This window comes from Gopherus evgoodei, chromosome 4, assembly GCF_007399415.2.
Source record: "Gopherus evgoodei ecotype Sinaloan lineage chromosome 4, rGopEvg1_v1.p, whole genome shotgun sequence".
NCBI lineage: Eukaryota > Metazoa > Chordata > Testudines > Testudinidae > Gopherus > Gopherus evgoodei.
The window spans coordinates 114,724,132-114,750,876 of NC_044325.1; the positions used below are offsets into that span (position 1 = coordinate 114,724,132).

Sequence of the window (26,745 nt, forward strand, 5' to 3'; positions counted from 1 at the left end):
GCAAGACCAAAATAAAGACAGGATGGTGTGAGAGGAAAATGATCTAAGTAACTGGGGTTACAATAATTTTAAAATATGGCAACTAACAAATGGGAATATTTTAAGGGCTTAGGTATTGAAGTCTGAATTGTGTTGAAATTTCCCTATTTAAGAAACCCTCCTGTAGAGAAGGCTTTTGGCCTTTAGTCACATAGTCCCGTTTTCAGCAATCCAGCTGGTTTCCATATGACCAGAACTGTGGAAAGTGTGTTAAAAAAAGAGCTAGTATTCATGTAAATTTCAGCGACTACTGACAAAAGCTCCTGGCACGCCATTTATCTTTTACAAAGGGGAAGAGTAAAATGCTGACCTTTAAGACCTGAATCATTGAGTCACAAGAGATTTTGCACTTCCTTTGAAAGTTCATCTAGATAACTAGGCACCACTGAACACCGACATCAGTCTGAGATATCACTACATTTATTGTTTCTATGAGAGGCAGCAGGAAGAAAATAAATACCTAGCTCTTGTGTAGGCAAATGTACTACGCTTTTATAAAAAGAACTGCAAAATAAAGACTCAATAGCAGAATATTTAGGAATGTGTAATTAACATTAGAGAAACTGAACACTTTCTATAACATCTTTAAACTATCTCACCCCACTTTAAACACAGAATTTAACATCAACATTACAATACAAAAGTGTGTGTGCAGGTTTTATATTCCTCAGATACAGAAATTGAGGAAAGAGGTTTAATTATGTGCTCCAGGTCTCACTCAAGAGCCTGGATGGAGTCAGGATCTTAATTTCAAGTTTGATGCTTTAACCTCAAAAAGCTATCCTACCCCGCCCCTAAAGAATATGTTTTTAAAAAGAGGCTTACCACTATTGGGACTCTTGTCTAGGAACTGGTTTTTATTTCTCTAGCGGCAGCTGACTACCAAAGTATTTAAGCATAAAGAAAGTTGTACCAAAATACTTCATGCATTTGTGATGCCAGCAACCCTTGAAGGGGGGGAGGAAAAAAAACCCTACCAGACTACATTCTCAGCAGAAAAAATGGCTATTTAACAGTGTTCAAGTCTACACATTGCTACAAGTCTCCCAAGTCCTTCATGTTTCTGTTAAAAAGTCAGTGTACCCACAAATACATAGCAGAGTCCAGAATTTGTATAAAACCCTGTGAACAGTGGCCAAAAACCTGCCCTAAGTATATAAATTGTTCCAGGCCATAAAGTATGATAAACGAAAGGTCTTCTCAGATGGAGAACAAACAAACAAGGCAGCTGATGCAACTCTGTCTATACTAACAAGTTGCTTCAATATTTACTGTATTCCATATGTAAGAGGTCCGGCAACAGTCAAACTCATAGCTAATCCCCAAGTCACTCGCTTGGTCAACATATTTTGATGATTTCAGCTACATTAATACCTTGGACATAAAATCAGTAATTCCTTCATGAATTTGCTGGACACTAGTGTAGTATTTTTGTAGAATAAGCTGTTATGCTGCTCTGCAGATTAGGACACTGCAGTCCCTTCCCTGTTTTTTGTTACAGATAAGGACTAGGCAACTGCTTTTCAGCTACACACCATTTAATAACTGTCCAGAAAGCCGTCTTCACAAAAGGTCATTTGAATTCATCGGCTTCTAAATCTGGGCAACTGAGAGAAATACAGCCATCAAGTTTAGCATGGAAGCATGTTTTTCTTTGCATTTGGAGGAATTCCCTTTAACTAACTTCAGATAGAAGTGTCCAGATTGCATCTTGCTTGAGGAGACTCAAAGCCAAAAGAACAAGTCCCCAGAATGTATCATACGGGGATCCCCTGTATACAATGGGGTTGCATTTTTGGAAAGGGCGATGGATACCAAAATGACATATACCGGGGAATTTTTCTTCATAAGAAATAATGGAATGGGGGGGAGGAGGGGACATGCATTCACAACTTCACTACACTAGCCTATGACAATGGCTCTTTTCGCCTAAACAGTGTACCCTTTTACGCTGACAGGTTATACTGTATACATTTTACACAAAATATTTAATAAAATAGTGTAGAACCCTACTAATACTGCTCAAATATTGAACATTTTAATACAGTAAATACATACAGGATAAAACATGATCAATTACACTAAACTTAGGTAGAGGGTGGCAGCTGGGTTTTCTTGGGTTGGCTTTTCCGTGGATGGTTTTTTGGTTGCAGAAGTCTTAAAAGATTTTATCGACGTCTGCTCTCCTGCATGAATCTGAATGCTTGATCTCCCTGTAGCAAGCCACTGCATCACTGAGAGCCCTACAGACTTTGGCAGACTGTTCACAAAAACGATCACCGCTCTCTATGATTTCCATCATCTCATCCAGCAATCCAAAGAAACAGAAGAGATTTTTTGTTGTCACACTCCTGGCTTCCTGCTCTACGTCATCATCATCCTTGCTGTCTTTGGATATCCATTGCTGGTCCAGCTCAATTAGTTCCTCATTTGTCAGCTGCTCAGTAAGAGAGTCCAACAACTCCTGAACATCCTCCTCCTCCAGCTCCTTGTAGCAGGCATCCTTCACCAACTTGACAATTCCTCGCTCGAGACTAGGAATGGCATCAAATCCCATGAAGCTCTGGACAACATTTGGCTATGCACGGCACTAAACGCTGTTCATACATTGTGAAGTGACCTCTTCCCATGAAGCGTCAATGTATGAATGGCGTTCAAGATATTGTAGGACTTCCAAAACTCCTTTATACTGGGCTTTCCTTCACCTGCCATCTCCTTAATCAGCATAGAGAACGTCCTCTGTAAGGTAATAAGCCTTGAACATGGCCAGAGGACACAAATACAGTACTGTACAATAGGGAAACATGTTCCAATTCATGTCGGGCCCGATCCATGCAAACAATGGATATAAAGATCTGGACCAACGTAAATCAAACACATTCCTCTATTGATGAGCGACATATCCAAAACAACAGGTAAGAGGGAGATGTATACCGGGTACCCTCTGTATTCGTGGGATCAAAACAAGCACAGGATTTGCTTTTGAATGTATTTTTTTCAGACTACTACAGTAAATTAATTGTGGCTCGAGGGAGAAGTGGTGGCTCCACCACTGCTGCTTACAGTAAATGTCCGCCTGGCATTATTCCTTTTACAGCTGAACCACTACTTCAGCTTCAGTTGTGGTTGAGAACAACCACAAGATCATAAATATGCTGCTTTTGTTTACTACACTCAAGACTAAAGATAGCAGGTTGTGCCTTCTGAGAGTTGTCTAAATTTACTGCAATCAACTTTCACTTTAGTGGCTCATGCAACTCAGAACTAGAAGATCTTGCTACTGTTCAGATTAAAATTGACAAAGTGAAGAAATTAAGATTTAAGTGAAATCCTTTAACAGTTCATCAGTACAGCGCATTCAACCCTCTGCACTGCTTTGACAGCTTTGGGTGCCCATTGCAACTCAATTCGTGAGCAGGGTCTGATGCCTCACAAAAGTTTAATAGGATTGAGAGTAACACACACCTCTAAACATGGCAGATCAAAGTCTCTGCACTTAGCCATGCTGCCTCACAGAATTTACCAGATTTGTGCATTTAATGATACTTTTTGTAAAATGCTTATTTAACCCACTTGCTTTACATCCGCTTATAGCTGGCCCAGAGAGTAGGAGGTTTTGAGTTCACATGAGAGAAAGCTGTACTGCAGCGCTGAAAGCCCAGAGTTCAAACCCTACTAATGCCACAGGGAAGTGTGTTGCTACAGTTAGTAGCACATGGAAGTGTGCTAATGCCACATGGAAGTGTGGCTACAGTTGCCATTAAATTTCTCTTTTTTTTGTGAGAGAAATTGCATACAAGAACATTAGTGTTGGAAATCCAAGCAATTAGAACTGCTGAATTATGATTGCATGGGCTTTGAAAATACTTCTGTGCAGGAAAATAAGGATAGACTCAAGCACAGACAAAGCAGGAAATGTAAAGGGTATCCATGTCAATTCAGAGTACATCTTCTTTCTCACATTGAGTTACTTCAGTCTTCCTAGTTTCTAGGTTTACCACAAGACCTGAAGCTGAAAAGGAAGGCCAGCAAGTCAACTGTCATGGGCAAAAGATGGATACAGCATCACAGTAAGTAATTCCTGGTTAGACATGCCTCTGAGCTCATGTTCACCAAGGTCCATGTCTCTGGAGGACAAGCTACTGAAACAGGTCCAAGCCAACCAATGAGACCAAGAGTAGCTCGAGACATTTGTATTTAGGCATTACTATCAGTAAGTTAGAAGAACAAGAGTACATGTGGCACCTTAGAGACTAATAAATTTATTTGAGCATAAGCTTTCGTGGGCTACAGCCCACTTCATTGGATGCATGCAGTGGAATATACAGCAGGAAGATATATATATTACACACACACACACACACACACACACACACACACACACACACACACACACACACCATGAAACAATGGGTATTACCATACACACACTAACAAGAGTGATCAGTTAAGGTGAGCTATTACCAGCAGGAGAGAAAATAAAACTTTTTATACTGGTAATTAAAATGGTCCATTTGCAGCAGCTGACAAGAAGTTGTGAGGAACAGGGGGGTGGGAGGAAATAAACATGGAGAAATAGTTTTACTAACACAGTTGCTACTCTAAAACCTGACATTAAAGGAAGTTAGAAGTGATCTTTGTGTGATTTAACCATATGCATCAAATTGTTTTTAAATAAGTGGGCCTGCTGTTTCATTACTGTAATATCTATTGATTTAGCATTTGCTTCAATGCCTAAGCAAACATCCAGATGTTGCAGGAGTGCTGTTGAGGCTGCATGTCTTCAAAGCATCTGAGAACAGTACCTGAGAGAACTAACACTGGTCAGCTCAAGCACCTCAGTCAGCAGAGGGGCAAACAGCATCCTTTATACCAGGGGTAGGCAACCTATGGCACAGGTGCCGAAGGTGGCATGCAAGCTGATTTCCAGTGGCACTCAAACTGCCTGGGTCCTGGCCACCGGTCCGGGAGGCTCTACATTTTAAATGAAGCTTCTTAAACATTTTAAAAATGTTATTTACTTTGTATACAATAGTTTAGTTATATATTATAGACTTATAGATAGAGACCTTCTAAAACGTGAAAATGTATGACTAGCATGGAAAATCTTAAATTAGAGTGAATAAATGAAGACTCAGAACACCACTTCTGAAAGGTTGCCGACCCCTGCTTTATACTTTCAAATCAGTTACTTAACATTCGGCAGTTTACCAGACTTAGAATTTAACAGTTTACAGTCTGCCACCCACCCTCCTTCAATACGTACAATGTGTTCAGTCTCCACCAATGCGCTATTAGATTTGATTACCACCTCTTTTCAAGAAGCTGAAGGGTAATTATAAAACCCCTGAAGAACACAGGAGGTCAAATAACAATGCTTTTGAGAATGAGAATTATTGTAAATAGCTGATTTTTTTTTTTACAGTAAATAAGCCCACAATCAGATAAATATTGTAATTATCTAAAACAGCCGAATCTGAATGTTAGATTTACTAGAAATCAGTACAGCAGAAGAGAGGGAGGAGTTAGACAAGAGATTAATTGATCCTTCTTGGTTTATTCATTCAGAGGATCTCAGATCTATGATATCAGCTTGGCAGAAACTGAGACAGAGTATTTAATATATTTTGATTAGTTCATCATTTAATACTTACTAAATAAGTGAGCTGCTCCAGTAAGATAAGTTGTTGACAATGCCACACAAAGCAAATGCATTCATTTCATGGACAAATTCAAACTGCTCATGCTGCATTTGATGCCCAAGGCTCTAATACAGACGTATCATTCTCTGCTGCACAAAGCCATTCGTTCTTATGATCTTTCCTTTGTTTTTCCAACTGGCTTTGGCTGCAAGGTGTTTCAGGGCTTTAAGAATGTTTAAGGACAGCTCTTTTCCCTGCAATGCTTTCTTTAATCACCAACTTCAAGGAGATATATTTTGGTGCAGGGATGGCTCCACATACTGAACCTAATAAACTGGGCTGTAAAGCTGAACAATGCAAGTCTCAACACCTGAATCTGGTTAGATATGGCATTAAATGCATCATGTATAATGAAGTAGAATGTAGATAAACTCCAGAGTATGGAAAGTAGAGTTTAGTGACCAGTAATGATCTTACAGCTAATTATAGAAAGTTTTGGAGTGTTTAAGAACTAACTGAAGAAAGTTCTATGAGGTTTACAAAATTGGACCAAAGACCTTGATTAGGAATTCAAGATATTGCTCTCTGCAGTGTACTATTCTGGGAAGCATGGGGAGGTTCCCCCCCCCCCCGCCAACCCAGTGGTTTTTACTGGAACCCCTTTTCCCTAATTAGGTGCCCAGGCAAATTCCTTCATAGATATCTGCAGAGATGGAGCCCTCCAAGGAGATACAACTTTAAGCACCCACTTAACCCTGATTTGGCAGCTCATTCTCTGCTAAGAGGGCGTGTTCTTACACAGCCTAACAGCTATTATCCTGCAGTTCTCAAAGAGATGCACATTTTCTTTTTCTGAAGAGAAGGCTAAAGACACTGGGATTGAAGTCAGTACTTTATCTAAAAAACTGTGCTGCAGGTAGAGATTCTAAACCAAACTTGCTAGTTTTAATATTGTTGCTCAGAAGAAAGGGGTGCCAAGGAGCAGCTTTGGCTTTGAATATACACTATATATGGTAAAGGCTTCATCAATCAAGATGAATGATTGTATCACACACACAAGGCCTATTTGGAGGCTGTTTTGCCATGTAGGTTGTGCAATCTGTGGAGAATTATTTCCTAAACAAACTAATATGGACTAATATGTTTCCTAAACAAACTAATAAGCAGCTTTCAGAAAATATTAGATGCAGACAGCTACCCCGAACACCAGGATGTTTTATGCACAACCTTTATTATTGGACTATGTTTTGGACTGTAAGATACTTGTAGCAGGACATTTTTGCTTTTACTCTGATATTATGAACACTGTTTTGGTTCTTTACTTTGTGATCTTCAGCTGGACTACTTAAGACCTAAGTACTGGACATCACAATTATTCTGAATTTCTGCTTACCTTCCTTTGATTTGCATCTTACTGAATCACAAGCGTAACTGTAACAGGTAGATGACAGAGCCTGTAGAAGAAGCCAGTGTTCCTCTCAAAATGCTTGCCAGTGGATATAGCATAAGACGAGTCTTGCCCACAGCTGGCACCTGTCCCAGCATCTTCAACTTTTTCCTAATGCCTAATGTACTTCCTCTCCAATTTTGCCAAAAATTCAGTTTATGGGGGTACATAAGGTGCCACTGAGTACTGTTTTTAACCAGGCCTCTGCAGAACTACTCTCCAAGGATTTAGTTACTAGTTGGTACTCTGTCTCCCCATTGATGCCTTAAAAATGATAAAGACCTAAGTCAAAACAAGGATTCTGCAATGAATTACATAGGGATTGTAATTATGTTATGTAATGTATGTGCATACCATTTACAGATGGATTTCACTAATTTATGGCTGGGTGTTGACATCTTATCCAGTGCCTCATTACAACTCTTTTGGCACAATAAACAAAGTGATAATCAAAACCACTGATACGCTTTTTTTGCCGATAATGGTAAATCAACTTGAAGCCCTCATTCTGTTTATAGTAATCTGTAATATTTAAAAAAAAAAAAAAAGTCACCAGGTATCATGTTCTGAGCATTAACTGGTAACAGTGCTGTCAGCAGAATACTACAGTTTAACTTGTGAGGGCCGCATGTTTGACATGCTTGTATGAAAATGTAATTAAAAGATGTTGATTTCCTAAAATATACATCTACATAATTGGTCTAGGTCTATCTTGTTTGGTACCCTTGTACTCATGGGAGAAAGGACTTTCGAATGACACTCAGCTTGGCCCATTTCCAATAAAATTATATTATCAAAATTTCCACAAACCAAATACTCTGCTGACCAGTTAGTGTGATTTTTGGGCCAAAGGAAAGGCACTCAAAAGTATGATGCAGAATGGTCCCGTGAACCAAGCATAGGATCGAGAACAAGGAAGTCCTGAATTCCTGATCCCCACTGACAGTGGACACGCTTTAAAAACTCCCCTGCAGTAACTCATTAATGTCAGCATGGTTATTATACTAAGTTTTAGTATAATAAATACAAATTATTTTTACTCACTTCACCTGCCTTTAATTGACAACTCTGCACTTTGTTGTAAATGTTCATGTAAATTTGTAGTTAAAGTACCCATTGCATGCTCTGCTGAACTGCTATGCTGAATAGTTTTGGCACCAATACACTGTGAGAACTATTCCTTTTAATCAGCAATGGAAGAACACTGATGCCAAAACTACAGTAAGGATTAGCCCTTCCCTACAGAGAATATCATTAAACTTCATGAAGTATGATGCCAATTCCACCCTCCTCCTCTCCCTAATCCGACATGCAGCTGGTTATCTGGCACAGCAGGGTGAAGAGAGAGAGGGAAAAAAAAAGACAGACTGTACAAATCTATAGTACCCTGTAGCAGCTGCCTGCAAGGTGCTTATCTTCTTTGTAGCACGCCTGCCCTTATGTGGTATATGTCTGGACTTGGGGTACATCCCACTGATTATCTGAGATGGTTGATTTTGTCAGTAACAGCATGGGCAAGCATCCAAACATACTTCACATGAATTCAAACTGGTCCCAGATCTTTTAGTGTCTGATATTCAGGTTTAATCACAAGTTTGAGCCAGAGTCAAATGAACAAGGACACCTACACATAGTAGCAACCCTTCATGCAAAAAAACCAAACAAACAAACAAACAAACCACACTCTACTTAAGTTTTGTTCAGGTACAAAATTATGCAGTGCAAGTGACTTCTTTCTAATATTAAGTGTAGTATGTTACAGAAGTGTCCTCTTAGGATCTGAATCATTAGACTACATTCTACCCTTGCAGGGAATAAACTTAACCAAAAAAGTCCTCTTTTTCTGAACAGCTATAGGGGCAGATCTTCCAAAGGCACAATAGGTAGGTTGTGCACCTGGTGCCTTTGAAAATCCTACCCTGAGTAGGTAGCATTCATAGGTAGGGTAGTTACATAGTTGCTGATGGTGTTTAATCAAACAGATACTATGATGTCGGGCATTTTATATGTGCTACTACATGACAATGAATTTGTCCAAAATAAGAGGAGTCCTTTCCTCTTTTTCTAACCTGTTTTCCTCAAACATGCTGCCACATGTCTTCCACTTCATTTTTGGGAAACACTTGAGTAAACAAACGGGGATTAGCATGCTAGCTTATTTAGATCAATAGAAAGCTCTCAGGTTTACACTGATCCATATTATTTCCAGTGAAAGAACCCCCAATATCCTCTAGTCAGCTTTTGTGACAGCCAGTGAAAGACAGTAAGAACTGAACAAAACACAAGTGGCACAAAGATATCCATATATGAAAATCATGATCCACATAATATTTCAGTGCAAGTTTATAAACCGCGTATTTGTTTTTACTCCTGAGACAGTCGAAATGTCTACTGTTTTGGGACCTAGTGCATCACCAAAAGTGAGATATGCCACAATTTGGTCCATAACAGAATTCCTAGTTCCAGTGAGAATGTAATGCTCCCACACCCAACATTTAAGTGTACAACTTTCCCAACATCCAGAGAAACCAATTTACCATAAGAAGTTCAAATCTGGCTTCTTTTAGGACATCTGAACTCCACCTGGTAGATTAAGTTAAGGAGACATTCATTCCTACCGCAAAAGTCACAGCTTCAAGAAAGAAATACCCCAATGAAAACAGCCTAAAGCTTCTACTCTTGCACTTCTGCATTATTCATCAAAAAATTATTTTCCCCCTTGCTAATCAGCAATTAAGTAGTCACATTTCTGGAGCAAAACACATTAATATGATTATGTAGCCTCTTACAAGCAGTATGGCAACATCTCTATGATCAATGCTACATTATTACACTACCCCAAAAAGATTTTACAGAATGCCATCTGAACCTACGAAAAGTACTCTGGTTTGCCCATGTAGTCTCCTTGATTATCTGCAGTTTCTAAACTTGCCTATTTCAGAGGAATTTGGGGATGACAATAAGCATGCTCAGACATGATTAAAACAGAAGTTGATGCAGCTAAACTGCACTTTCTCAGTGACAATCCACGAAAGCATCTGTTAACTTGGCCCAGATTTTGGTCCATCAGGCCTCGTATTTCAAAGCCAGTAGATAATGATGGTAATACAGTTTATTGCAACAAAGTTGGGGGTGGGGGGAAAGCAGACGAGTCAGATATACATAGTAGGTCCACCAAACCCCTATAAATCTTTAACTTTGTTATAAAATATGTGCTAGTTAAGGTTGAGTTAAGATTCAAGCTCAAAGCTTGCTCTTAAAGTTGTTACCCTAATGAGTAAGCATCCACTGACACACAATGTCTTCAGAATTCATGAGGAAAGGACAAAAGGAGGATAAGAGTATAACAGTTGAAGATTATTGTTCAGAAATGCAGGTTATGCTTCAGATATCCTCTCCAGCTTAATCTCCCAAGGAGAATCATGCAAGTTCTACTTTTGCTGTTCCTAGTTAGTGCTGTTGGCAGCACCAGAGTAAAATGAGCTTTAATTAATTTTTACTGCTTCTGCTAGACCCCTAGACTATTATACTAAAAATTAAATCAGTAGGAGAAAGGGAAGCATAGAACATATTAAAAGGAAAGAGGAGGAAAACAGAGTATAGAGATAGACAGAGGAAGAGAGGAAAGCAAAAGTGACATTTTACAAGAACAAATCATTTAATAGACATTATATAGTATTTAAAAACTGGGAAAGCTTTCAGACAGATTGTCTTCACTGCAAATTGAACCTGAGTTGCAACCTGAGTGCTCACATTAACTTGAGTCCTGTTCACACACAAGAACCTGCAGGTTCAGTGTGGTGGTGCTTTTATCTTGAATCGGCAAGCCTGTCAGCATAAGCTACAGCTCGAGTTAGCAGCTGACAAGTTATGCTAACACAAACAGGTAGAATATTATTTTGAAGCATGGCTACTCTCACTTGATCAAAGATACTCAAGTGTAAACCTAAGTTAACTCTGCAGTTGAAAAATAGCCAGTCTCTCTTTTGTTAATTAGGCAACTATATGATCACTAAAGCCCTGTTCCTCTCACGCACGCTATTTTACAGGAAGGAGTGAAATCTCTTCAAGATACTTTTACTGGTTTTACTCACCTCAATGAGTTCCTCTCTCTTTTTCCACCCAAGGAGTAGGGTGGTCCCAAACTGGCCAATCTCAAGGATCCTGTGAGAAGCTTGTACCTCCACACTGTTCCCCATTGCCAGCTCCTTGAAAGCAGTTCTACCAAAGACTTCCACTGACCATGGTAGCCACTGGGTCAGCCCCACAAAGGACACACATTGGGTTGTGTCTTCTGCCAGAGGGAAAATTCAGTGTTCGCTCCCCTAATCCAGTCTACACTCTTCTGCTTCTCCTCCACATTGCACCCATTTTATCATGTGCAAACCAGACACAGAGGAACACCATTCTCAAGGCACAGTGGGTATATAAACAGTGTCCTGAAGGGATTTGACTTCTGTCCCATTTCAGCACATGGGAGGGGAAAACGCATGTATGAAATCTGGTGCAGGACAGATAATCTAGGTTTGAAACTAAAAACTCTGGGGAGAAGTTTGAAGAAAAAAAATAGCCTGAAAAAGACAGAAAAGTGTGAGCAGCATCTGGAGACACAGGGAATAGCATCATAAGATACAAAGTATATCTAAAAACAAGCTGTTGGCATTTTGTTTCTGGATTGTACATTAAGCAAAAAACTCAAGAGAAACAACTTATTTAAAAGTGTTCAATGGAAGTCTCATATTTCCTGTGTCTCCAGCAGCAGCTCTCATTTTGTCTAGGTACATTCCATCAAGATGATACTGTATTTGGGTTGGGTTATCAGTGCATACTTTAAAGAAGAGCAATGGAATATAAGTTTCCATAGCAAGACTATGGCTGTTAACTGGCTTCACTTTCAGGGTGGAGATTAGTAGTTTAAAAAAAAAAAAAAGTTATGTCATACCTCCATTTGGAAGAGTTGTGTGGCTGTGAGATAAGTGAGTGTTGTTAACCGTACAGAGAAAGATTTAAAATTTAAGAAACTTATTTTGACGATTCTAAGCAGGAAGCCAGTCTTGCAATACTGTGCCCCCTGCCCGAGAGTGCCTTTAAAGTGCTGATAGCTATTTCTAAAGCATTGACCTGCACAGCCACATGTTGATGAAGACCAATAGGTCTAAGAAAGGAGGAAGAAATTTAACTCAAAGTTAACTATTTTACCTACATTATTCAGATCAGTTAAGGTAAAACCCTTCAGCAGCTCTTCTCAGCACCACTGTTCACCATTTACCATTAGCACCTTTACCAAACAGATGGAATGTTGCTTTTGCAGGAAAAGCATGTCAGATCCAATTGTCAAGATTAAGCAGCTGAAATGCTACTCTCTCCAACTGTGCCTTGTTTCTGAAAACTGAGCAATAGAATCAATGTACTATGGGAAGACAAACTCTTGCATCTCAGAAATAATTATAGTAAGAACAGCAAGTATTTGCAAAGACAGCTATGGCAAGAGTACAGAGTGTTGCAACAACATATTAGAGTTAGAGCTTGTCTACACAGTGGGGTAATGCACTGTGGAGGAGAGGGAGAAGCAACTTCCCCAACAGCACTGATATGCTGTGCATTAATTCGATGACACATACCTTACTGGAGCACACTACAGGTTCCCTAGTCCAGTGCACTGTAACATAGTACTGTTCGAAACAATACTACATTAATGCATGCTAGAGAACATTTATTGCACCCCAGTAGAGTCTACATGGACCAAGTAAAAACACGGTTTATTAATGCACTTTAGAAATCACCCTCCCTTACAGTGCATTACTCAATAGCGCAGACAAGCCCTTAAAACACATTGAAAGTATTTGGATTCTGAAGGAGAACTACATTATCCCACAGTTCTGAAATCAGATGGGTTGATTTCCATTTCAACTGGAAATCTAGGTCTCCATGAAATGGTCCAAAACTTAGTAACACACATTTCAGAGACCATGTGATCTAAAGCTGGATCCCTTACATGTGACAAAATTTTTTGTCTACTATTGTTAAATCTGTTAATGAAATGAAGATGTAGCACTATTCTATTCAAAGCTTCTTACTCATTATCTTGCATCACTTAAATCATAAGACCTATCATATCCAGAGTTAAAATAGATTCCGTAAGACCAACCAGACAAAGGAAGAGAGTAGATGCATTTTAAAACAAGTCTTGGGCAACAAGTTGTTTGTAACGGGTTTACTTCCCCCCCTCCCACAGAAAACTTGAATTCCATTTTTATTAGCAATCAAGAGGGGGTGAGGAGTCATGGCTACAACCAGACACTGATAGGAACACATACCCTCTTAAGAATCCTCCCCCTGCTTTATAATGTAGTACAAAATCATCCTTATAATTTAACTTCTGTAGTTGTTGTAGAACGACCAGGCATTTGTCTGTATAATCAAGCAAGTTACCTGAATTTTCTTCAAGTTGTCACCAGAATATTGTCACTAAAATTTACATCTAAACAAGAGTTAACATATAAAATTGCACTGATAAACATATCTGCAGGGGACAAAGAAGGTAAGAGACTTGTGGATAACTTGCATAACTTGAGTTTCTGGTTTTACGTTCTGGGAAGAAAAACAGATAAATATTTACCTTTTTTGGAGTGTTGTAACTTCTCATTTGATTCAAAAGTCTGAATCTGGAGTAGGTCACAACTTAAGCACATTTGATGGGATCATTTTATGTCAAGTTTAAAATTAAACTGACTGGCCAAATCAAGAGAGGAGCTAGGCATACTATATGTCAGGATTATATCAGAAGATGTTTATATACCACTTCACTGCATTATGCCATGCTCTAGAAAGGGCTGTCTTAGTTTTAATGGCAGTAAGTTACTTTGACAGACAAAGTTCATCTTATTACTCCAAAACTTAAGCAACAAATGACAATCATGAGATTAAACTGTTCCTGGACTTGTTGCTTGTAACCAATTTAGTAACCCTTAACGCATCATTGCGTCTAGAAGTCTTAGATCTTTTATTCCAATATATGCATTTTTCTTTACTACACGTAACAATCCATTTAACCAGTAGATGTATTTTTCATATAAATCATTCATTTAAAAGGCTCCACTGTGAGCAGCTTTGGTAATCCTATGCTTAATAACCCATGAAAATCCAAAATTCAGTTCGGACCCAGTTTCTTATTCCCCAAAATGTCATGCGGGGGGGTGGGGGGGGAAGGGGAGGGGGAAATCAAAAAAAATCTGTACATCAGGTTAATCACTTGTAAAGGATCATTATCAAACAATTAAAATTCAAATACATTAACTGTGTACTAGAAGTCCCTTCTCAAGTGTAGGGTGACATTTTGTAGTTTAATGGCCTCCCTTGCATAACTACATTTGTACACTGACAGCGTACAATCATGCTGAAAATGGATCTTCTGGAAGTTAATTGTGTAGAAAGGCTCTATTTTTCATGTGACAGTTCCACAAACATTGGTTTCCTGGGAGAAGATCGAGATCTTTGAATAGCCATGGTAGCCTCAAATCTGTTGCTAGGACGATAGGAGATTCAGTGTCTCCTCTGAAGAGTAAGGTACAGAAAAAGTTAACAGAGAAGGTTCCTCATTATGCAAGAGCAACTGAATAACTCCAGATTACAGCAACTAAGATGAAGATGGTAGGATACAGAAATATAAACTAATTGTGGCAAGATGCTCTCTTGTGGTCAAGGCACCAAACTGGGGCTCAGAAGAAAAGCACAATTCACAGCTACGCCACAGACTATGACCTTAGGGACTAAGCTGTGTCATGGTTTACCAAGTGTAAAACAGAGATATTTTCCTATTTCACGGGGATTTTCTTAGGGTTAATAAATTTGTGAAGTGTTTGTATATGAAAGTATCATGGGCCACGTAAGTATCTACCTTAAGCCCAGTCTCTGAAAAATACTTCTTCAGTAAGGCTGGATCTACAATGATAATTTCAGAAAATCCTCCCAGTATTGCAGCTCAACTGGTACTGGTGCTAATACAGACTAGCCACAGGCATTTACCATAGTCTCTCACCAGAGGTAAAAATGCCTGTGGGAGGTGTACAACAGCTTACCCACTATTGGTAGCACTGATGGAGCTGTGTTGGTGCTAGACCAGTGGGATATGTCCCTAAAAATGTTCAGATATGGGGCTTAAGGTACTCAGTTAACACCACTATTTATCAGAAGTGCATTTATTGGATAACTGTCTTGAACTTTTTTTTTTTAAATATTGGCCAGCTTACTCTAGTAAAAGGGCTCTAGTGTTGAAAACTATTTTGATGTTGTGCACAGAACACATTTAACAGATATAGTAAACAAATTTCTTACTTTAATGTAATATTCAGTGTTTTGTGCACTGTGATTTTGCCTAGAATTAGCTTCTGAGAACCTCAACGCATTGATCTACGTACCCATCTTTTATGTCTAGAAAATGCTGACGAGCTAATCATTCAGAAAGCCCTTTTAGGGCTAGCCTCTGTTCTCAGATACAATGTGAGACACATCCAACAGTGCAAAAGTGTGATGCAGTAACTTAGTAGAGCTACTGATAGTAATTCTTAATACTTCTCCTCAGCCTCCAGCTCTGCACCTTTTTCCATCTTCTTCCCCAAACCCCAACCTTTTTCCTCTTGGGCTCAATAATCTTTGGCAAGGCAGAAACTTCATTTTATCTTCTGTTAGTGATGTGATTGCTCCCTTGACATTCCCCAGTTGCATGGAGACATCTTACAGACCTTTACTCCACTTGGTTTTAAGAAAACAATCTCTATTTAAAAAAAGATCAAGAATCTCTCTTACACATTGTAGTAGCTTCAGACCTTGGATTATATTTGAATAAGCCAGATAAGATACTGTATGTTTTTATGTATCCTTTTTATGTATTTTAGAAATCAAAATAAATTATAACTAAAGGCATTTTAAGAACTATTTTCAGTTGCTTATAACCTTGCCAAATTTAAACTGCTTAGGCTGAAATTTTCCATGCAGGATGACTTTTGGTGCCATTTTGTACCTTAACAATGACAATATTAAGGAAAAAAAAACAACTGTATTTCAATTTAAGCAACCTGCTCTCACCTCCACCATTGTCTTTCCTATTTAAAAGATCTACCAACAGTTTCAATTAAGTGGCTCTGAAACTTAGAAACAAAGTCTAAAGCAGAAATTAATGATTACCGGAACTTTCGACAGTACTGGTGCACACAGTAGGGGGGCTTTTCCCTCTCTTCCAGCAAAAGGAAAAAAAAAATCTAGGGATCGCATTAATAAACAGAGATATTTTCCTATTTTGGAACAGAAGTTCCTTTTGCACTTTACTAGCAGTGGACAAATTAACTCATGGTACAAAACTACTCACTGAAGTGATATTCAACAACTAGTTTATTTTTTAACTCTAGCTCCCCCAAAGAACAAAAGTTGTTTACATCCTGACAGTGCACGCAAAAGAGACAACCAACCAATCTGCTGGCCCAGTCTCTAAGGGCATGTCTACACTGCAATTAAAAACTCATGCTGGCCCATGCCAGCTGACTCAGGCTCCGGGGCAAAGGGGATGTTTAACTGTGATGAAGACATTCAGGTTAGGGCTGCAGCCTAAGCTCCGGAACCCCCAGCTCACAGCGTCATAGAGTCTGGGCTCCAGTCTGAGCCTGAATGTCTACACTGCAATTAAACAGCCCATTAGCCCAAGTCAGCTGGCATGCACCAGCTGTGGGTGTGTAACTGCAGTGTAGACATACCCTGAGATTCCAAATTAACTGACTTGAGCCCATGGGGCTTGGGCTGCAGAGCTAAAAATAGCAGTACAGATATTGCCACTCAGGCTGGAGCCCAGGATCTGAAACCCACCAAGGGCGGGATGTTTCAGAGCCCAGGCTCCAACACCAGGAGGAACATCTATTGATATGCTTCCAGCAGAGATTTAGAAGTTAATTTGTCTGTGCATTTGAGTTAACTCAAGTGTCTAGCTGTGAAAGCTATGAGGCCCCTGGGACTGGTAGCCTCCCTTCTTCAACTGCTAGTGATGGCACCTGCAAAATCAGCCAATCCTCCATCACCCAGGAGTTGCAAGTACTAACAAATAAAAATCAAACACACTTAATCCAAGTAATGTTATTTGTGACAATAGGGAAAGAATCAGTTACAAAAGCAATGTTTCAACAACCACTTAATTTATTTCCTTGCAACCTTTCCACCTGAATATAAATTGTATTAACAAAAACATCTACACTTAAAAATCTAAGTCCAAGACATTCAGTTTGAAACCCAGAATGCCAGTGAGCTTTATGCATAAGATAACAAGTGTGTCAGATATTTAGCCTTTCATTTAAGTAGAATTAACTCTATTTGGTGTAGAGATTTCCCTCGCTCCTCCTCCTCAAATACAGAACCAGTTCCAGAAGTCAGAAGATTCAAACTATAAACAGAAGGCAGCAGCCATCCTGTTTCCCAGTCATGTACAGGAAGTACTGGAAAGTTTAAGTAATACTTGTGTCACTATTTGCAAAATCAGATCTTTTTTCTTTTAAAATATATATTATATTATATATAAAAAACTTAGGCACTTTTGAAAATTTTACCCAAAACGGAAATGAGCCTACAGACAAATTGACAACACTTAAAGCTCCCTAAACACGCCATAGTCAGTAAAGGGCTCATGAAACTAGGCACAATGAAGGACAGTCTCTTCAGTTTCCGCCTCTTTCCAATCTACTTTTCCTTGACAAGGATCACAAGAATACTCAGCCAAACTCCAACAACATTAACATTCACTGACATCCTATACTCTTCAATCAGGCTTAAATTTAAGATGTGACAGTTTAGCATACTCTGACTACTGGCAGAGATTACAAGATGGCACAAGTTCCATTGCCAAATACATGCTCATAACATCAGCTTTATCTCAACTTCTTACCAGAAGAAGTCACTGCCCTCAAAGACACTGTGATGTTTTAAGAGATCAGCACCTGAATGAAAAAGAGCTGACTCAAATAAACAAGACAGAACTCACAATATTGAAAAGGGAAAATACATGCTGAAAAAACTACAAGACAATGCCACTTCCACCACAGCATTTGATCTATATTTGTTAAGACAGTACAAGTCCTTAAGATCTTACTGGACTCAACATTAATTATGGATATCCAGGCAGAAACAGCGGTGAGAAAACCCTTCTGTCTACAGTTCCTATGAAATTATGTTCTTTCCTCTAGGATGAAATTCTAACCATACAGATTTGTGCTAGTCACCTCTGGATTGGATTATTATAATTCACCATGTTTGTGGATGAGGGTGTAGGCAATGTAAAATCCATCTTACACAGACTTTACTGTTCTTAATAAGAAAGGCTCATGAAAAATATTACGATGATGTTGTGCCCCAAAACCACATTCTCAGTTCACTTCCAGCAGGAATTCAAAGCCCTGGTTTTAATCTTTAAGGCCCTCCATAAACAAGGCTTAACTACAGAGTTTAACTCACAACCAGTTTCATCCGCAACCAAACACAGCTGCACTCCTAAGGAACAATGCAAGCATTTCTCATATTGACTTTCACAATATCCAGAGAAAAGTACTCAATCCAGTCTGCCTCTCCACCTCAGTAGAGCTGTCTTCCAGAAAACAAGGCTGAACCTTAGACAAAGCCACTTTTTTGCAGTCATATCCACAAAGATGAGGATTGCAAGAAAAGAAAAGGTATGCAAAGCTGGAAAACCCCAGAGAGGTGAAGAACAAAGTCCACTATGGACAACTCTATGTAAACATTACTGTAACTGACAGCAATAAGTAATAGACAAGGTGGGTAAGGTAATATCTTTTATTGGATCAACTTCCATTTTATTGACAGTGGTAAGTGATATCTTAAAAATACTTAAAGTGATCATTACTGCTCTGCTTTAGTTGTCAAGGCATTCTTCATTTTAATTATACTCTTAATTCTGTATTACATTTTGCTTAGTAGTAGCAAACAAAATAATACAGGATTCTATATTAAGAACTGAGGAAAACAATGTCTAAGAGGCAGACAGTGGATATACTAGAGAAAATTGTGATTGAAAGTCACTAGATATAAACAATGAGCTCAATTATTTTCATTTTATAGCAGCATCTATATAGTAAGAAAAAAAAACTTATCTGAAGAATGAGAGGGTGAATATTTTATTAATTTTATTACAAAATTACATTTTGCCAACCTAGCTCATGCAGCAAATGCAAGCAAGGCCTTTTTATTTCTCTTCAGCTGGGTCCTTCTAAGGCTGATGACATTCAGGATGTCTGCCTATTAGCATCCTAGCAGTGTCTGGGCACATACAGCCTAGGTTTGATTCACAATATTATAAGACACTTACACATTTTAATTTTCTCCAACTTATTACTATGTGATATAACCTCCAAACTCAAGACCTTGTGCAAAACCAACAAGGCTAAATCAAGAGCCCAAATTAGCTTTTATGGAAAAACTGGTGAGACCATTAATTTTCTCTTGTATGTTTCATCTGTTCTGGGTTCCATTATCACTTACCGGATTTTCCTTTCTGTCCATTAATTCAGCCCAGATGATAGGAACATGCTACATGTTCTCAGAGCGTGAACTATCATAACCAATCTTTATGAAGAACAGAATTGCAGCACTATTGGACAAAAACCTGACAACAATCAATGGTTGCAGTTACTGCAGTATTAAGAATGACAGCAGTTATATTTGAAGTTAAATGTCACCAAATTCCCACAATTTACAAAGCACTCTAAATTTCACCAGGAAATCTTTAATATACAGTTGGGCCCACCAAATGGAAAAATAAAATCTGCTTATGGCTCATCTTAGATACCTTTCTCCTAGTTGCCTAACATCCACTGCCACAGTATCTGAGTGCACCATGGTCAATCAGTCTGTTTATTTTCATAATACCCTGTAAGGTAGGGAAGTGCTATTAACCTCATTTTATAGATGGGAAATGGAAACAGATAGAGTACATGATTTGCCCATGTCACACAGGAAGTCTGTGGCAGAGACTGAACCTGGATCTCCCAAGTCCCGGCTAGTGCCCTAGCCACTAGACCATCTTTCTTCTCCATTTGCAGGCTAGAGATCCTAAATGTCACCACCATACAATAGGTTGCTTCTTTCCTTGTTTATATAATAGATACATCTAAAATTACTTGAAGACTATGTTGCCCCCATTTCCACCCTTATCCACACTCCAACTAAGGCCATGTCTACATCTAAAATTTTGCAGCGCTGGTTGTTACAGCTGTATTAGTACAGTTGTATAGGGCCAGCGCTGCAGAGTGGCCACACTTACAGCAACCAGCGCTGCAAGTGGTGTTAGATGTGGCCACACTGCAGCGTTGTTGGGCGGCTTCAAGGGGGGTTCGGGGAACGCGAGAGCAAACCGGGAAAGGAGACCAGCTTCGCCGCGGTTTGCTCTCGCGTTCCCCGAACAAGCAGTCTCCTTCCCTGCAGTTTGTAGGGTGGTTCGGGGTACGCGAGAGCAAACCGTGGCGACTCTGGTCTCCTTTCCCGGTTTGCTCTCGCGTTCCCCGAACCACCCTGCAAACCGCAGGGAAGGAGACCTGCTTGCTCGGGGGTTCGGGGAACGAGAGAGCAAACCGGGAAAGGAGACCAGCTTTGCCGCGGTTTGCTCTCGCGTTCCCCGAACCACTCTGCAAACCGTAGGGAAGGAGACCTGCTTGTTCGGGGAACGCGAGAGCAAACCGGGGAAGGAGACCAGCTTCGCCGCGGTTTGCTCTCGCGTTCCCCGAACCACCCTGCAAACCGCAGGGAAGGAGACCTGCTTGCTCGGGGGTTCAGGGAACGAGAGAGCAAACCGGGAAAGGAGACCAGCTTCGCCGCGGTTTGCTCTCGCGTTCCCCGAACCACCCTGCAAACCGTAGGGAAGGAGACCTGCTTGTTCGGGGAACGCGATAGCAAACCGGGGAAGGAGACCAGCTTCACCGCGGTTTGCTCTCGCGTTCCCGGAACCACCCAGCAAACCTCAGGGAAGGAGACCTGCTTGCTCGGGGTTCGGGGAACGCGAGAGCAAGCTGGGGAAGGACACCAGTTTGATTACCAGAGGCTTCCTCAGGTATGCTGGGATACCTGCTTATTCCACGGAGGTCAAGAAAAGCGCTGGTAAGTGTCCATACTTGATTACCAGCGCTGGATCACCAGCGCTGGATCCTCTACACCCGAGACAAAACGGGAGTACGGCCAGCGCTGCAAACAGGGAGTTGCAGCGCTGGTGGTGCCCTGCAGATGTGTACACCTCCTAAGTTGCAGCGCTGTAACTCCCTCACCAGCGCTGCAACTTTCTGATGTAGACAAGCCCTAAGTCATTTTTTCCACCCCTTCCTCTGCCTCCATTACCACTGCTTGCATTTTGTCTTCATTGTGCAAAATGTATGGGTTTTTCTTTACGCTGTGTCCAGGCAGGAAAACTATAGAATGCCAGTCAGTATTTTAGATTCATCTTATCAATATGGAACAGTAAAGTAATCATTACAGCTGCAGAAATAAGCACCAGCTTTTTAGTGATCATGGATTCCTAGAGTTCTAGTCACCTTCAGCTGCAAGCAAAGTTGAATTTCTTTCAGCCATGGAATTTTCATTTTGTGCAGTTCTGATTGTGAAAAATCATATTGCCTCTCATCTAGTTTGTATATATGTAGCACAAGCCACAATCCCATATCCAAACAAATTAGATATATTCATAAAATGATGAACTGTTTCAATGATCCTATTAGTTTATCAGTATCACAGAAAAATATTAAAGTGATACTGTCGGGTAATTTCTTATGAGTTCTACCTACCTTAGCACTTTAGTGTTAGTTTCCTTTATTTAACACATTGAAGGTCTGAGTGACATTTGATCAACACGGACTAATTTTGTACTCAGGAGTTCTCATGAACTTGCAGTGTTTGGTTGCAAACATTTTAAGAAGAGTTACTATTGTGCTTAATATTAATCCAATTCCCAAGGTCACACAAAGAACTCCAAGAATTCAGGCTTCTCGCTAACATGCGCCCTTCCTCCCACACTTTTTCCCTTTATCAGACACAGCAGAGTATGTGTGTTTGCCTCTCTCTGACACACACAACTCCTCCCTTGCCATCACCCTCAGCCACAGAGTTTTCTTTTCATGACCCTTTTCACCTCACCTTTGGTCTTCTCAAAGATCAGGGACAAAAGCGCTGTCTGCACGTGTTACACTTGTCTAACTAACATAGATTTTTTAAAAACAATTCAGACTGGAGCAAACACCCTGTGTGCGCAAAATTAAACTGGCCTACAACTGACATTGATTTTGCTTAGTTCAGTAACATCCTGAATTAAGCTAAATTGATATAACCCTATTGTAAAGTAGGTTTAAGAGTGTCCACGGAGAATGGTTTGGGGATAAGGGGGGTGTTGTACCTGTTTAAACCAAATTAAAGACAGAGTTCAGTTCCACTACCACAACCTTCGCTCTGGAACAAGGCCAGAGTCTTCCTCCTGAACCCGCACTGCACTCCTCTGCATTGGCTAACAGTGACAACTAAAGACTCGGAATAACCCCCACACCAATCCACGTTTTGCCCCACACAGCCAAGAACTGGACAGAAGCCGTCACGCACTGAGACTGTCACCCTCACCACAAGTCAATCAGAAAAAAGCTCCAGGGCGCCGCAGCGCTTGGAGATCTCAAAACGAGCGTGCCTGGAGGGGGCATGAGGACAGGCCAGAACCCCCCCCCCCATCACTATCCCAGAAGCCCCGAGTCCAAGCCCGCCCGTGCAGACTAGTTTGCCCCCCGAGCGTACAGGCGCCCAACGACACCCCATTTACAGCAAGGTAACGCACTCCCCTTCCCCACACAAACCCAGCCCCTCCCAGCATTAACCCCGCTGCAATCGGCCTCCCCACGTCAGCACAGCCCCGCCCCCCCGAACAGCCCCTGCTCCCCCAGCAGCCCCCCCCCCGACCGGGCCCCCTCCCGGAGCGGGCCCCCGCCGTTCGCAGCACAGCCCCGCGGCCGCACTCACAGTTCCTGATGTCGGAGATGAAGACCGCCAGGCCCCGCATCCCGTCTCCCTTCGACACGGCCGGCATCTTGGCCCAGCAGCTGAGCCCGGGGCCGTCAGCAAAACGGAACCGCTACAACCGCCAGCACCTCCGCACTCGGGCTCTTCAGCCTCCGCTTGTCTGCGCAGGCGCGCGTGGGGCCCGCCCGCCGGCCCGGTAGGCAAAACAAGGAGGTGGTGGGGAGGGAGGCTGTGAGATGGGGCCCGCAGCGCCCCCTGCTGTGTGGAGAACGGGAAGGCGAGTCAAGGAGAGTTATGTGGTTAATAACTAGGGCTGTCAAGCGATTAAAAAAATTAATCGCGATTAATCGCAGGATTAAACAAATTAATCACGCTGTTAAATAATAATATAATACCATTTATTTTAAATATTACTACATTTTCAAGTATATTTCAATTGCAACACAAAATACAAAGTGTACGGTGCTTGCTTTATATTTATTTTTATTACAAATATTTGGCCTGTGAAAAACAAAAAAAAAATGTATTTTTCAATTCACCATGTACAAATACTGTAATGCAATCTCTTTATCATGAGAGTTGAACTTACAAATGTAGAATTATGTATTAAAAAAACTGCTTTCAAAAATAAAACAACGTAAAGCTTTAGAGCCTACAGGTCCACTCAGTCATACTTCTTGGTCAGCCAATCATACCGACAAACAAGGTTGGTTACAATTTGCAGGAGATAATGCTGCCTGCTTCTTGTTTACAATGTCACCTGAAAGTGAGAATAGGAATTTGCATGGCACTGTTGTAGCTGGCATTGCAAGATATTTACATGCCAGATGCGCTAAAGATTCATATGTCCCTTCATGCTTCAACCACCATTCCAGAGGACACGCTTCCATGCTGATGATGGGTTCTGCTTGATAACGACCCAAAGCAGTGAGGACTGATGCATGTTCTTTTTCATCATCTGAGTCGGATGCCACCAGCAGAAGGTTCATTTTCTTTTTTGGTGGTTTAGGTTCTGTATTTCTGCATTGGAGTGTTGCTCTTTTAAGACATCTGAAAGCATGCTCCGCACCAGGTCCCACTCAGATTTTGGAAGGCACTTCAGATTCTTAAACCTGGGGTCGGGGGCTGTAGCTATCTTTAGAAACCTCACATTGGTACCTTATTTGCATTTTGTTAAATCTGCTGTGAAAATGTTTTTAAAACAAACATATGCTGGGCCATCATCCGAGATCGCTCTAACATTAAATATATGCAGAATGTGGGTAAAACAGAGCAGGAGGCATACAATTCTCCCCCAAAGGAGTACAATCACAAATTTAATTGACACATTATTTTTTTAACAAGCATTATCAGTATGGAAGCATGTTCTCTAGAATGGTGGCCGAAGCATGGAAGGGTCATACAAATGTTTAGCATATCTGGCACATAAATACCTTGCCAAGCCAGCTACAAAAGTGCCATATGAACGCCTATTCTCACTTTCAGGTGACATTATAAATAAGAAGCAGGCAGCAGTATCTCTCTCAATGTAAACAAACTTGTTTGTCTTAGCGATTGGCAGAATAAGAAGTAGGACTGAGGGGACTTGTAGGCTCGAAAGTTTTATACTGTTATGTTTTTAAGTGCAGTTATGTAACCAAAAAAAAAATCAGCATTTGTAAGTTACACTTTCACAGTAAAGAGATTGCACTTCACAGTAAAGAGATTGCACTGTATGAGGTGAACTGAAAAATTCTATTTTATCATTTTTACAGTGAATATATTTGGAATCAAAAATCAAAAATATAAAGTGAGCACAGTGCACTTTGTATTCTACATTGTAATTGAAATCAATATTGAAAATGTAGAAAAACATCCAAAAATATTTAATAAATTTCAATTGGTATTTTATTGTTATAAGTGAGACGAATCACAATTTTTTAATCACAATTAATTTATTTGAGTTAATCGCCTGAGTTAACTGTGATTCATTGACAGCCCTATTCATAACACCAGCTCCCATTGCCACTCCCGAGGAGGGGATAGCCTCTTGCAAGGTCTGGGCCCCAGAGCATAACAGTGGTGCCTGAGTGTGGTACCCAGAGCTGAAGGATAGCTCTGTTTGGCTGGAAAGTTTGTCTCTTTCACCAACATTGGTCTAATAAAATATATTACTGTACTTATTTTTCTGTTACTGGACACAGGAATTCATGTTACAAGCCATCAGCTGGACAATATTGTCTGGCCACATTTGCTGTAGCATCATTACTTATTATTTTTTCTATTATAACAGCAACTAGAGCCCTCAACCAATGTTGGGGAGGTCCTAGTGTTTTACATACACATAGCAAGAGACAGTAGTTCCTGTTCCAAACTGTTTATAAATCTAAATAGACAAGTCAAGAAAAAGGTGGAAGAAAAGAACATGGAAGAATTACTATCTCCATTTCATAGATGGGGAACTGAATCACAGAGGGATTAAGTGACTTGCTCAAAGTCACTCAGGATGTTTGTAACAAAGCTTGGAATTGAATTGAAATCTCCCAGTCTCAGTTCAGCATCTTAACCCTGACACCATCCTTCCTCATTATTATCTGTTGTAGTTTTGTTTATACGACTGTATGCTCTCTCAGCTCCTGCACCTGAAAAGCACAATAGCATCATTAAGTTTGTGAGAGTAGATGATTATTTATTTTAATTTCACCAGACTGAACCGAGAAGAGATCATTCCTGTCAGCCCACACATTATGCTTCCAAGTCCATGATATGAAGGGCACAATACATTTGGTGTGCAATTAAAAAGGATTAGGCTGAGTGACTCTCTCTGAGGTTTTGACAAGATCAGGAATCCTTAAACCATTTGAATCTGAAAATCATTGTTCTGAAGTTTGAAAAACATCATAACAACCTACCTGTCATCAAATGCAATTGGTATTTCGTTAATTATTGAAAAAAATAATCTGATTTGATGATAGTTGAAAGAAAATCCATGCATTTTGTGAACTCCACAGAAAATATGTATGGGTCCCACAGAGGCAACAGGTCCCAGTTGGAGAATGTCTGAATTAGATGCTCCCCATTCCCTCCCCCGCACCAGTCTTACCATCTAAGATTCTATAATGTACATAAGAGTTGGAAAGCTAAACCACCAAGCATCACATGGATAATGTACCTTATGGACATATAAACCATCATTCTGAGACATTACAATATGCAGGCCATAACTCCTCATGTCTAGCATGACAATTATGAGATTCTCTTGAGGATCTTTATGCCCACCCACGCACCTGGATTAACATGTCTAGACCTGATCTTTGGCCTACCTGTAGGAATATTAGGAGGAATAATTATTATTATGCTCTATCCTGATCCACCCTTTATCTCCTCCAGACAGAGGTTAGAACTTTCTCTCTCATCTGAAAAAATAATCCAGTTTGCTTATCTATGCCTGGGACCTCATAGATTTAAGGAGTTTTCAGGATGCCATGATGAAGAACATATTCTAACTAAAAAAAAGAACAGGAGTACTTGTGGCACCTTAGAGACTAACAAATTTATTTCAGCATAAGCTTTTGTGGGCTATAGCTCACTTCTTCAGATGCATAGAGT

The 26,745-nt window shown here is 40.3% G+C and overlaps 1 protein-coding gene across 6 annotated transcripts in view; it reads right to left on the reverse strand.

The window, feature by feature from the left end:
- The window catches only part of AP2A2 (adaptor related protein complex 2 subunit alpha 2), a 91,738-nt gene extending 68,421 nt beyond the window's left edge, over nucleotides 1-23,317 (reverse strand). For all 6 annotated transcript variants that reach the window (XM_030560647.1, XM_030560642.1, XM_030560646.1 and 3 more), the window contains exon 1: nucleotides 23,158-23,317. In XM_030560647.1, coding sequence (XP_030416507.1) covers nucleotides 23,158-23,224 — 67 coding nt within the window. In that variant the 5' untranslated portion in view covers nucleotides 23,225-23,317. The remainder of the gene's footprint in view (nucleotides 1-23,157) is intronic.
- Nucleotides 23,318-26,745: the final 3,428 nt, after the last annotated feature.